At 49.4% G+C, this 14,464-nt stretch overlaps 1 protein-coding gene across 4 annotated transcripts in view; it reads right to left on the bottom strand.

The window, feature by feature from the left end:
- SIN3A (SIN3 transcription regulator family member A) overlaps nucleotides 1–14,464 on the bottom strand; it is a 91,620-nt gene that overhangs the window by 33,570 nt on the left and 43,586 nt on the right. For all 4 annotated transcript variants that reach the window (XM_056572707.1, XM_056572708.1, XM_056572706.1 and 1 more), the window contains exons 15-16: nucleotides 13,600–14,182; nucleotides 12,718–12,887 (exon numbers count right to left, since the gene is read on the bottom strand). In XM_056572707.1, coding sequence (XP_056428682.1) covers nucleotides 12,718–12,887; nucleotides 13,600–14,182 — 753 coding nt within the window. The remainder of the gene's footprint in view (nucleotides 1–12,717; nucleotides 12,888–13,599; nucleotides 14,183–14,464) is intronic.

The following is a 14,464-nucleotide window of genomic DNA, read 5'->3' on the forward strand; positions in this document are numbered from 1 at the left end:
TGTGTAACAAGTGGCGCAGGAAACCAAGCAGACCACTACCTGGCTTACAGGTATATGATCATAGAAGACGAATCATGTTATTGGCACCTCACTCAGCAGTGAGGCACCGGAACTCCAGCCTCAGATACATCAGGCGTGTGATGTATGACAGGTGGTGCAGTCAACCATACAGACCACTGCCTGGCTCACTGGTATGGGACCATAGCAGAGAAAGGAACACACCGATGGGCGCCTCACAAAATAGTGGGGAACCGAAAAGGTAGAGACACCAGGTGGTTGATGCAGGACAGGTGGTGAAGACAACCAAGCAGACGAGTGCATCTCATCGGCACCTCACCAGCAATGAGGCACCGGAACCCAAGCTGCAGATACATAAGATACATAAGCCGTCTGAAGATTGACAGATGGTGCAGCAACCATGCAGATCACTGCTTGACCAGACAACCATCATACCCTCGGCACTTTGTCGAGTAGTGAGGAACCAGAACCCCAGGGGCAGAGACATCAGCCATGTGATGTATGACAGGCGGTGTATCCCATTGGTACCTACCCGGTAGAGAGGGACTGGAACACCAGCCTCAGAACAGCAGCCGGTAGAAGTATGACAGGGGGTGTAGCCAACTATGCAGACCATCGTCTGGCCTACTGGCATGGATCTACAGAAGACAACCATACATACCATCGGTACCTCGCTCAGTAGTGAGGAACCGGAACTCCAGACGCAGATTCATCAGTGGTGAATCATGTGACCGGCGATGTAGGAAACCATCCGGACTACCGCCTGGCTGACAGGGATGGTCCAAGAAGATGTTGCAAGAAGCCTTAAGGTCCTTAAGGCACATTGGGTCAGTTCTCCCTATACCGCACCCAGCAGTGGGTATCGGAACTGCAACCCCAGACACCTCAGCCGTGAAACGTGTGATAAACAGCAGAGGAAACCATGCAGACCACCGTCTGGCCTACTGGTATGGGCCCGGAAGGCACATCAGGTCAGTTCTCCGTATACCGCACTCAGCCATGGAGTATCGGAACTGCAGCCACAGGCATCTCAGCCATAAGACACGTGAGAAATGAGGAAACCATGCAGACCACTGTCTGGCTTACTGGTATGGGTCCTGAAGAAACATCAGTCAGTCCTCCAGATACCGCACTCAGCAGTGGGGTATCGGAACTGCAGTCACAGGCATCTCCGCCATGAGACGTATGAGAAATGGCAGAGGAAATCACGCAGACCACTGTCTGGCTTACTGGTATGGGTCCTGAAGAAACATGGGTCAGTTGTCCAGATACCGCACTCAGCAGTGGGGTATCGGAACTGCAGCAACAGAGACATCAGCCGTGAGACGTGCGGAAGAGGAAAACCATGCAGACCACTGACTGGTGCACTGGTATGGGTCCTGAAGACATATCGGGAAAGTCCTTCATATATCACACCCACCAGTTGTGCCGGCCCACAGGTATGGGTGAATCAGTCCATCGGACACCTCGCACAGTAGAGAGGCGCCGGTGGGCCAGCCGCAGGTACTTCAGCTGCTAGATGAGTGACTCTAGGAAGGATCGTAGGCATGAACATTGAAAAGTAAACCAAATATAAGGCAATGCAAGGATTGGCCACAAGAGGGTGTCCAGACTACACCAAAATGTCTAAAAAGCTGCAGGATTTTTTATTTATTTTTTTAATAACAGTGCATCAATGACACCATTGTCCTAACTCCCGCTATCAGCTGGCAGCCTCGGGAAGCGTCTGCTAAGCCGCATAGCTCCGAGGCTAATAGAAGCAGCCCGGACAGGAGAAGCTCCCACCGGGCCGCAGCTTCGGGAGGCCGGTGAATAAAACGCCACCGCCTCCCGAACAGGTGGAGGGGGCGGAGCTAAATGCAGCTGGAAGGCACCGCTGGTGCCAGATAAGTGAAAAGGAAAGCGGCCCGGACAGGAGAAGCTCCCGCCGGGCTGCAGCTTCGGGAGGCCGGTGAACAAAACCCTGCCGCCTCCGGAAGAGGTGGAGGGGGTGGAGCTAAACTCCGCTGGAAGGCACCGCTGGTGCCAGATAAGTGAAACCGAAAGCGGCCGGACAGGAGAAGCTCCCGCCGGGCCGCAGCTCAGGGAAGCCAGTGTACAAAGTGGCGCCCCCTCCAGAAAGGGCGGAGGGGGTGGAGCTAAACTCCGCTGGCACCGAAGTTCCGAGTGCTAGAAGGGAACATGGGGCGCAGAGCGCCCTTGGAGAGGAGCAGTCAAACCCATCGGCTCGCGCAGGAAGAAGGGCGGAGCTATGTGCTGCCATAGTTCCCCGAACTCCCGCCAACCGAGTGCCCCGGAACGCACCCCTGCCTGAACCGCATATCGGATGGAGGGGGGACGGCTCCAGTCAGCAGGACGATCCGTAAGTCAAAAGGCAGGCCCCCCCCTGAGCCCATAGATGCAGTCGAGGCTGCATGAATAAAATAGCGAAGGTCAACTGCTCGTACTGCTAGGGGAGAGGGAGGGGGATATACTTACCCGACCATCTTTACATACTTACCTATCTTCACATACTCACCTAAGATGTCTTCAGATGGCATTTTAGTCACCTGCATCACGTCATGCTGCTACAGCCCAAGACGAGCAGGGAAAATAGGGGGACCTGGACCCACGGTGCAACCCCAGGCGCTGGCCGTTGGCGGGAAGGGGTTGACTGTGCATTGGAATCTTCGTCAATGTCCCAAGCCCCTTAGCCGCATATGGGGGAACAGGTAGCGCCATGCGCCAACCTGAAAAAGGGAAACAAAAAGGAGTAAAGAACCTGACTAAACAGCCCTTACTGGGAAATAATAAAAAAAGACCAGGTCTGGAGAGCTCCAGACCTGTGTGTCTACCTCCTAAGTGACACTAGCTAAAACTGGTTGCCTCACTGCAGGCGGGCGGGTATATCTTGCCAGGGAGGAGTCGACGTGTTTCTTTACTAGTGTCAGCGCCTCCTAGTGGCAGGAGCATATACCCATCAGTTAGGTGTCCCCCAATGAAGAGCGACCGAGAAAAAGCAAGTTTAAATGTCCCAATTCACAAAAAGTTATAATTAATGACTTCTCTACTTTAAGAATAAAGACCAATGCATGCAATGCCTCACGTAACCGTAAAATGAACACGTTAAATGACCGTGAAGAAGCATGCTTTTCATGTGCTTTACTATATGGCACGCAACGCACAATTAGGAGCGGCAATACTTATACTTTCCATAGTGTTGTGTTCTGCTGTTACAGGGAACCCATGGGTAACCTAGCCTCTCACTGATAAGGGATTAAGTAAATAAGTTTTTTGCAGGACTAGAGACACTTGTATAAGTGAAGGGAATGGAGGGCCAATAGTTCAAGATTGAAGCTGTAAACCATTGGAAAAACTGCTGCCATTCAGCTAAGGCTATAAAAACTTGTAAACTCGATTGTTAGCTTAAAGGGGTACTCCGCCCCTAGACATCTTATCCCCTATCCAAAGGATATGGGATAAGATGTCAGATCGCCGGGGTCCCGCTTCTGGGGACCCCCAGGATTGGCGCTGCGGCACCGCACTATCATTACTGCACAGAGAGAGTTCGCTCTGTGCGTAATAACAGGCGATACAGGGGCCGGAGCATAGTTACGTCACGGCTCCGCCCCTCGTGATGTAACAGCCAGCCCCCTCAATACAAGTCTATGGGAGTATAAAATACATTCGGATATTAATATAGAGGAGTCGGAAGTACAGAAAACTGCTTAACAAGGAGATTTTTTTTAACACTTACCGTAAAATATCTTTCTCGAAGGATCCATTGGGGGACACAGACCGTGGGGTGTATCTTGCTGTCTCTAGGAGGTGTGACACTATGGTGATAAAAAAAAAAAAGTCAGCTCCTCCCGGCAGGATACAGCAGCCTTCAGGCTCTGAGCTAGTCAGTTTAAGTTCCAGAGCAATAGGAGGAGACCAATAGGTCAAGGAAAAACCCAAAACTGTCCGAGAACCAGAAGAAAAAAAACATAACTGAACACACCCTCGGACAGAGAACCAAGGAAAAACCCAAAAAGAGCGGGAACTGTGTCCCCCAATGGATCCTTCGAGAAAGAGATTTTACGGTAAGTGCTAAAAAATCTCCTTTTCTCTATTGGCTCCATTGGGGGACACAGACAGTGGGACGTACCAAAGCCGTCCCTTGGGTGGGCAGATAAGTAATCAGGCAGACGGCCGATCCACTGCCGCCTGCAACACTTTACGCCCCAGGTTAGCATCAGCCGATGCGAAAGTATGAACCCGGTAAAACCTTGAGAAAGTGTGCAAAGACGACCAGGTAGCCGCCTTGCAAATCTGTGAGGCCCTATTCTGGAGAGCCCAGGATGCCAACAGAACGTGTGAAATGAGCCACAACCCTGAAAGGAGGAATCTTCCCCTTACAGCGATAGGCTTCCGAAATGGCGGACCAAATCCACCTAGAAATGGTGGCCTTGGAAGCAGGTTGTCCCTTGCGACGACCTTCCGTAAGGAAGAAAAAGGAATCACACTGACAAAACGAATAAGTGATGGAGAGATAAGACCGAACAGCCCGAACCATGTCCAGCTTGTGCAGTAAGCGCTCCTTAGGATGAGAAGGAGCCGGCAAAATGACGGGAGGACAATATCCTCATTGAGATGAAAGGCCGGGACCACCTTAGGTAAAAAGGAAGGGTCTGGCCGGAAAACAACCTTGTCCTGGTGGATCACCAGAAACGGAGAACGGCAGGAAAGGGCTGCCAATTCAGACACCCTCCGGATGGAGGTGATAGCCACCAGAAACGCCACTTTCCAAGAAAGGAGGTGGAGAGACCCCTCTCTAAGGGGCTCAAAGGGTGCACACTGGAGGGCACTCAGAACCAAATTCAAGTCCCAAAGGAGGAGAGTGTGACCGATAAGGAGGAACAGCGTGCGCCCCTCCTTGCAGGAAGGTCCGGACATGAGGATTAGAAGCCAGGGGCCGCTGGAAAAGAACAGTAAGGGCCGAAACCTGACCCTTAAGGGAACTGAGAGACAACCCCAGTTCCAACCCCAACTGCAAAAAGGAGAGAAGACGAGGAACAGAGAAGGTCACCGGGGAGAAGTCCTGTGCTTCACACCAACGAAAATAAGACCTCCAAATACGGTGGTAAATCCTTGTGGAGGAGGGCTTACGAGCCTTGAGCATGGTGCGAATGACTTGGGAAGAGAACCTGCGGGCCCTCAAAACCGCGGTCTCAACCGCCACGCTGTCAAATGCAGCGAATGTAAATTGGGGTGGCAAAGAGGACCCTGAGAGAGCAGGTCCTGATGGAGCGGAAGGCGCAGTGGAGTGTCGTCCAGGAGCCTGACTACGTCGGCGTACCACGACCTTCGGGGCCAATCTGGAGCTACCAGAATGGCGGGGACGTCCTCTGCCTTGAGCTTCCTCAGCACCCTGGGAAGGAGCGGAAGAGGAGGGAACAGATAGGGTAGGGCAAACCCCGCCCAAGGAATCACTAGGGCATCCACGGCCAGAGCCTGAGGGTCCTGGGACTTGGACACAAACGGAAGGATCTTCCGATTGTGCCGGGACGCGAAGGGTTGCCCCAGAAGTCGCAGAGTTGCGCGAAGACCTCTGGATGTAGAGACCACTCGCCGGGGTCGGGTGAGGACCGACTAAGGAAGTCCGCTTCCCAGTTGAGCACCCCCGGGATGTGAATCGCCAAAATGGCCGGAACCTTGCTCTCAGCCCAGGAGAGAATCTTGGTCACCTCGGCCATGGCTGCCGAGCTGAGAGTGCCGCCCTGACGATTCATGTACGCCACGGCCGTGGCATTGTCCGAATGAACGCGGACAGGACGGGACTGAAGATGGGACTCCCAATGAAGAAGACAAAGAAGAATTGCCCGAAATTCCAATATGTTTATCGGAAGAAGGGTCTCCTGGGGAGACCAGAATCCCTGAACGGTCCAATCCCTGAACACGCCGCCCCAGCCCGACAGACTGGCATCCGTTGTAACAACCTGCCAGTGAAGGGAAGAAACGACCGCCCTAGGAGAAGAAGGGGGAGCGGAGCCACCAGAGCAGAGACTGATGGACCCTGCGAGGGAGAACAATCTGACGATCGAGGGACAGAGGAGACCTGTTCCATCGGGAGAGAATCGCCAGTTGAAGGGGGCGCTAATGAAACTGGGCAAAAGGTATGGCCTCCATAGTTGCCACCATCCGACCCAGGACTTCCATACAAGTGCGGATGGAGACTGATACCTGGGTCCGAAGGGAGCGGACCCTCGACCGGAGCGCCAGACGTTTGTCCGAATTCGGGCAGAGGCTGTGTCGAAGCAAAGTCCCAGGAAGGTTAGAGACTGGGTAGGACGAAAGGACTGACTTGTCCTGGTTGACCATCCACCCGAAGAGAGTCAGAGTGTGGAGAGTGACGTCCAGATTCTACAGAGTCTGGGCTCTGGTTGGAGCCTTGATGAGAAGGTCGTCCAGATAGGGTATCACCGAGATTCCCCTCGACCGTAACAGGCCCATCACCGGCGCAAGGACCTTTGTAAAGACCCGAGGAGCCGTGGCTAGACCGAAGGGGAGGGCTACAAATTGAAAGTGCCCCTCCGGTACCGCAAAGCGGAGGAACAGATGATGGCCTGGAAATATTGGCACATGGAGGTAGGCATCCTTAATGTCCACCGATGAAAGGAAATCCCCTTGTTCTAGGAACGCCACCACCGAACGGAGAGATTCCATTCGGAAGTGGCGGATGAGAAGATGATTGTCGAGACGCTTGAGGTCCAAAATTGGGCCCACAGAACAGTCCTTCTTAGGGACCACAAAAAGATTTGAATAGAAACCCCGAAACCATTCCCCTGGAGGAACAGGAACAATAACCCCCTGGAGAAGCAGAGACTGGAGAGCCGCTCGAAACTGCTTCGCCAGAGGAGGAGACCGGGGGGCCCGGGAGCAAAAAAAGCGATCCCTCGGAAAGGATGCCCCTGACCCAAGAGTCTTGAATGTGAGAGGTCCAAATGTCTCGAAAAAGCAAGAGACGACCTCCCACCCGAGAAGAAACCGTGGGTGGGGGCCTCACTTCATGCAGAAGTGGGCTTGCGGTTGCCTGATTTGGGCGCAAAACGGCCGGACCGGTTGGAGTCCGACTTCAAAGACGGGCGAGCCCGGAACGAGGGAGCCTTCTTGTCCCGCGAGGGCGCCTGCCCGGACCCTTTGTTGGAGCCAGAGGTCCGAAAGGAGAAGGACCTCCTTTGGGAAGTCTTATTTTGAGGTAACAAGGAACTCTTACCCCCCGTTGCCTCGGAGATAATCTCATCAAGGCGTTTGCCAAAAAGACGGCCACCCGTAAAGGGAAGCCCAGTGAGAGACCTTTTGGAAGCAGCATCCGCATTCCAAGCTTTAAGCCACATAAAGCGGCAGAGAGCCGCTAGGTGACCCACAGCAAAGGCAGAACAACCAGCTGCCTGAATGGAAGCTGCGCACAGAAAATCCCCAGCTTTAGAGCATTGGAGAGCCAGAGCAGACAGATCCTCCGGGGGGGGGGGGGAATCCTGCTAAGATATCCTGATGGAGCTTTTGGCACCACTCCGACAGGCCCTTGGACACCCATGTCGAGGAAGAAGAGAAGAGACAGCTGCTTCTTATCCGTGGGATCCTTGAAGGCAGCGGCATCTGCCAGAGGCAGTGTAGTCGCCTTAGAGATCCAGGAAATTGGTGGATCCACTGAGGGAGGGGAAACTCCCTTAGTGACAAAGACCTTGTCAAATGGATAACGTTCTTGAATTGTCTTGATTCCCGGGAACCTCTTGTCTGGATGTTTCCATGCGGTTTCCAGAATGTCGTCAAAGTCAGCGCGAGAGCTGAACTTTTGAGGTGCTGGCTTAGCACGATGAAAGGATACTCCTGGATTGACATCCGAAGATCCTGGGTCCTCTAAGTTAAAGGTGTCTCTTTGGGCTGTCACCAATGAGTTCACCGTTGCAACTGAGTCCGGGCGGTCCTCTGAGTCAGATGCCGACTCGGAAGCCTCGTCCACCAGGGGAATGAGAGAGTAGAGGCAGTCCTGGAGGGGGCGACCCTGACCGAGTACGCGGCTCTGGCGTGGCAAAGCGGCGACTCAGAGAACGTCCTCTGGAGGAGCGATGTTTGTGTCCAGATGACGTGGGGGGGAGAAATAGGGGGACCCGGACCCATGAGGTACCAACCCAAGCGCTGGCTGTTGGCGAGGGGGGGGGGGGTTAACAGCGCATATACACAATGTATGTGCCCCCTGCTCGCAATGGGGAGACGGGGAACCGCAGTCCTTGAGTCCCCACTTGAAAACAGAAAAGAAAAGGAATAAAAAACTAACACGTCCCTAACTAGGAAAACAAAAAAATCAGAAGACCTGGTCTGGAGCAATCCAGACCACGTCCACCTCCTTCAGACACTAAGCTTAAACTGACTAGCTCAGAGCCTGAAGGCGGGTGTATCCTGCCAGGAGGAGCTGAATTTTTTTTTTTAGCACCATAGTGTCACCTCCTAGAGACAGCAAGATACACCCCACTGTCTGTGTCCCCCAATGGAGCCAATAGAGAAATTTATCTACCGACTCCACAGCCCTGTTATAATGTCAAGCATTCTGATACATTTAGACCATGTTGCTATAGGATTTAACCGCAGGGCATCAAGTACATATAGGGTTTTTCTTATTTAGACAGACAGTTAAGTAGTCCGGTACTCAGTTGATACAGTGATGTGCAAACCTGCGTACAGCAGGGAGCCACGATCCCAGCTTCTCTGCTGTCTGCAATATAATATTCATATTATATTTGATCTATATTGTCAATGCGCTATTAAGTTTTCTGATAGCTACTTTGCAAGGGTTTCCCCTGAGGAAGCCGACATTTTGGCAGAAACGCGTCGAGAAACCTTGCAACTAAGATATACCATGGAGAAACCTTGAAATTAGATATGTTGTCGAGAAATTTTGTATTGTGAGACAATATGTACTCTAAGGTCATTGTAGGCCGCACTATTTAGGTGGTAATATTCAATACCTTTTTTTAAATTTTGGACATCAGATGGGATACCTGGACTCATCTGTGCCCTGTATTTGTTGTTTGAGTCTGGTCTCTGCTCATTTGCAGAATACTTCTTTTATTTTTTAAACATAGTAAGTGTTACGTTTTATTTATTCACTCCCCACTTTAATTAACAACCTTCCCCTGTGCTCCTATAATGCAGAGATATTGACATGTACATGCATTTTGTCTGTTGAGAGCAGGGTCGCTGATACCTTTTTTTCCATATTGTGATTCCTTTATTCAAACTCATTTTGACATTTAAAAATAAAATTATAATAATGTTTTTTCTCTTTTTGGTTTGGTACAACATGGTGTGTGTAAGGAGAAATGTAAAAAACATTCTGCTGGGCAGAACAATTACAAAACAATGCCGGAATCACATGGTTTTCGTTATGTTTTTAACACCTGAAAATGCTTTGAACTGCCATTATCTGACCCCTATTCTGTCTACAGAGCCATATGGGGCATTATTTTTTGCAGGATGTACTACGATCGAGGGAGTACGGGCATGCAACTGTGTCAGAGCCCCTTTCAGTGCCCCACAACTGCAATGTAGAGTTGCCACCACCCACTGTAATTGCCTAGATGCCACAATTGCTTAAATGAACAGTGTCGCCAACCTTTTTTTTCCTTTTTATATGTACTACAACATCTCTAATATACTTTCATAATTTTTTTTTTTTTTCTAATAGTTTATTTTATATTTGAAAACCGGCCACTAGGGGTCTCCCTCCTAGTGGCCGGCTGCAGCCTGCCGTGATGTCACGAATTGCCGGCCGGGCAATCGATCCTAATTCAGTCAGCCTGCGCTCGCTCCCTGCCTGTCAATCAGACAGGCGGGAGTGAGCGCTGAGAGCACAGAGGATGCGTGAATTGGCTCCCAGGCCTCGGACGCCAGCCCTGCCTCCTGGCAGATGTGCGCCGCTGCTGCTGCAGGACTGTCCTGCACCCCTGCATTTCGGTAAGTGATTTTTTATTTTTATTTTTTTTGGGGGGGGGGAGCGGGTTGTGTGGCGGGGGACGGGTAGAGCGGGTTGCGCGGCGGGGTTCGGGGTATAGGCTGTAACAAAGATTGTTTTCAACACAGGGTGCCTCCAGCTGTTTCACCAGTACAACTCCCAGCATGCTCTGACAGCCAATAGAGGTCAGGGCAAGCTGGGAGTTGTTATGGTGAAACCGCTGGAGGCACCCTGTATAGATGTACTAAGGGCGGAGGTCGGTCCCCCCAGCAGGTATCAGTGACGTTGTGCCTGCTGGGGAAGTCTGCCTGGTAAGTGAGCATACTACTAGACAGACAAAAAGCCATTTTTAAAGGAGTACTCTGATTTAAAAATGTATACCCCCCAAATGTTGCCCATGGCTGTACCTCTCTGTGCATGTACTTATTTCTGAAATCGGTTCAGCCATTCTCCCACTGAGGGGCCCTGTATTTTCTGGCACTTCCTGGTTATGGTGGTGTGGAGGATGACGTAAAAATCATCATCATCCCCCATGCTGCATTGCTACAAATTTCCTGTCCCTCCGTGCCTCCCTCCTCCTCAACCCCTCCCCTCCCCTCTCCCCTGCTCTCTCTTACCTAATAATTTTAATAAAAACTCCCCCTGCTACCGCCCATACCCCTAAACATACCCCTATCATCTTTGTCTCCCTCCTCCTCCATTCCCCAGCATCAATGAAAGGGAGCTCCGCCGCTGCACTTGGCTCCCAGCGGAGATATAGCAATGAGAGCACACGCATGCGCTCTGAATTGAGGCTACGCTAGAAAAGTTACTAAGTCGTTTGTAGAATATCCCTGTTAGTTATGCTAGCGTAACTATCAGGGATATCATTGGACTACAATTGTCACATGTCCGGTCCCAGGGAGATGTATGTGCGCACGCGTGGCCGGATCGCACTGATAGGCGGAGGATATTCTAACGCGTTTGCACAGCCAATGACGGCTGTGAAAACGAAGACTATATGAATATGCAAAGGATGGGAGTGACTGGATTGCGGTGAGGGGGCAGGCTTACAGAGGAGAAGACTATGAGAGCGGCGACGTTTCGTTACCAAGATGTCCACGGTCAGCTGAACACACGGGGTACGAAATTCATTATTCTGGCAGACAGGCTGTACTTCCGGATATCGGAAAATTTGGGGATGCGTGCAAGCGAGACTACTGAGGTAATTGACTTTATTATATAACTTAGTGCTAGCTGCGCAATGCCATAAAATAACTTTGCTCCAGAGTACTCCTTTAATATAGTAAAAAAAAAAATAAAGGCAGGGAGGGGGTTAGGGATGGATGGACAATAGGCAGGGACAGAAAAAAAAAAAAAGGATGGTGGGAGCTACTCTTTAAGAGTGCCTCCTAGTGAGTCAGGCGGCTATAAACCGTGTTCTCTCCAATGACAACTGGTGGCAGCAAATGCCAGTTGTAGTAAATAGGTAGCACCCACGTGTTCCTTATGCTTACTGTTTACCTGCAATTAAGTACACAGGAGCTGAACTGCAGTAAACAAGCTTGGCCACTATGCAATGGCCCTGATTTATCAATCTGAGAAAGAAACTGGAGTGATTTTCCCAAGCAACCACAGTCTGAGCAGTCTGCTTCCTGATCTGAGGCAATCAATGAGAAAGTCCCAGAAAACTCTTCTAGAAGTAAATACAAATGGGTGCCCTTGCTTAAAAGGGATACTCCAGTGAAAAACTATTTTATTTATTTATTCTGGTGCCAGAACAGATTCTTAAATTACTTCTATTTAAATATCTTAATCCTTCCAGTACTTATCAGCTGCTGTATACTACAGAGGAAGCTATTTTTCTTTTTAAATTTCTTTCCAGTCTGACCACAATGCTTTCTGCTGACACCTGTCCGTCTGTCTCAGGAACTGTCAAGAACAGGAGCAAATCTATCCTGCTCTGGACAGTTCCTGAGACAGACAAAGGTGTCAATAGAGAGCATTGTGGTCAGACTGGAAAGAAATTTAAAAAGAAAAATAACTTCCTCTGTAGTATACAGCAGCTGATAAGTAATGGAAGGTTTAAGATTTTTAAATAGAAATAGTTTACAAAATCTGTTTAACGTTCTTTCACCAGTTGATTAAAAAAAAAAAAAATAAAAAAAAAATTATCACTGGAGTACCCCTTTAACCATATTTTCTGAGTACAATAGAGCATCCTTCACAATAAACTATCCAGAACAAAGAATAAAAGCAGTGGATACAAGAACAGTTTCCCAAACCCTGGTTTGGCAGCAGGGATTATAACATAGGTACCGTACCCTAACTGAATATATTACAACAACTCTGGGAGGTTTATTTTAGATACATGTTTCACGCTATACCAGTGAATCAGAATTTTAGCGGATTGTCACTCCCAAATGAGACGACGGCGTGGTGTTTCTCAACTTCCCTTGGTCTTAAAAGGAGTAAAGCCATAAGTGGCTATATTTTACATCCCTTAAGCCTTTCTGGCTTGTGTCATCATAATCTGCAGTTTTTATATTTGCCACTAGGTGTCAGAATATTAGAAATACACTACTGGCAGGTTACACAGGGACATCCCAGCCATTGATTTCACAGTAAGTAGCAGCTCTTTATACTGCCAGGGCTTGGATAATAAGATACTAATTTAGCTTATTTCCTTGAAGATCAGTTTACATTGCAAGTGAAGCAATAACCTGCTTCTCCGCATCACAACTCACCTGCCTGACTATGCTCTGTATCAGCTTGTCCATAGTAAAAGCAATAAAGGCATGGATGGTGAACATCTCCCGCAGGGAGTCTTCATATTGGTTCGAATCCATATTCCCGTCCAGCAGGTTACGAACCATGTCTAGGAATGCTGGATAATAATCCACAGCCTCTATATCCACTGTGCCGTAGAGAAAACAGACATAAGTACAAGCACAAGAAATCTTTACTAAACCTAGTGCATAAGGAAGTGTTTCCCAACCAGGGGGCCTCCAGCTGTTGCAAAACTACAACTCCCAGCATGCCTGGACAGCCTTCGGCTGTCCAGGCATGCTGGGAGTTGTAGTTTTGCAACAGCTGGAGGCCCCCTGGTTGGGAAACACTGGCATAAGGTTTTAGAAAAAACATGAATATAGGCTCAAATAATTAGAAAGGTAAGAAATGCATATGGAAGGGAACTGGATGTTAGAAACAATGGAGCAGACTCATGAAAACGGTCTGTGTCCACAGTAACCAATCATATAGCAGCTTTCAGAGCACTATTAGAAATGAAAGCTGTGTCTTGGTTGCAAAATGTATTTTACAGTTTTATAAACCTCCTCCTCCATTGCCTTTTATATTTATCTAGAATGCATGTAAGAAGAAAGTGCAATAATAAAGAAAGTGGATAAGACATGGAATAGACCAGTGTTTCCCAACCAGGGTGCCTCCAGGTGTTGCAAAACTACAGCTCCCAGCATGCCTGGACAGCCAAAGGCTGCAGAATGCTGTCCGGGCATGCTGGGAGTAGTAGTTTTGCAACATCTGGAGGCACCCTGGTTGGAAAACACAGGAATCGCCAAACAAGAACAAGTAAAACTTCAACCTTCCACCAGATATGACGGTATACTTACTTGGCTCTTTGAGCCGAAGCTGGATGGCTGGACTGTCATTCTTGTCCCTCTTTAGGCCCAGCACCTCTCTTTCCCACTCCCTTTCCCTCATCTCCTCCTCCACTTGCTTTTCTGCTTGGTTGTAAATACGCAAGAGGCGAGAGCAGAGTATCTGGTGCAGTCGCAGAAAAATGTACCAGTTATTGTTCACATAGAACAAGTTGTAGGCGTCCTCCATGCCCCTAAACTTCTGCGCTGCAGTGTTTGCAAACATCAACTTAGTTTTTGGTGGGCTACTAGCCCCAGCTCCCCCCACCCCATTGTGTTTCTTGTTAACTCCATCTTCTGTTTCAGCAGCCTCCTCCTCCTCTTCCTCCTCCACATCAGACAACTCTCCTCGCTGGGAGAAAAGCAGATCTGGGATGAAATGGTATATAATTTGTTTAATCTTGTACTTGTCCTCCTTTTGTATACCAGTCTGTCTCTTCACATGGTGGATAATGAGAGATGCAGCATCCTCTAGAATCTGTTTGTCCTCATAGGTCAGCGTGAGATGAGGTCCTGTTGGGACGCCCGTATTGTCTTCTGACGCTTGCTCTTGTCTCTGTGTAAAATACAAAGATGTTATAGGAAATTTCCATAACCACTTAATAATCCAAAGACCAAGAACACAATGGCCCAGATTTATTCATCCGAAACAAAAACCATCACAGCTCAGCTTTCATTTCTCAAACTGCTCTGGTAAAATGAAACCTGAGCTGTGATTGGTTGCTATGGGCAAATCAGACTGTATTTGTCACTTATTGGCCCAGATTTATCAATCCATCTGAGGCTGGGTTCACACTACGTTTTTGCCATACTGTTTTCAATCAGTTTTTCTAAAGAA

The sequence above is a fragment of the Hyla sarda genome, chromosome 4 (genome assembly GCF_029499605.1).
Source record: "Hyla sarda isolate aHylSar1 chromosome 4, aHylSar1.hap1, whole genome shotgun sequence".
In the NCBI taxonomy this organism is placed as follows: Eukaryota; Metazoa; Chordata; class Amphibia; order Anura; family Hylidae; genus Hyla; species Hyla sarda.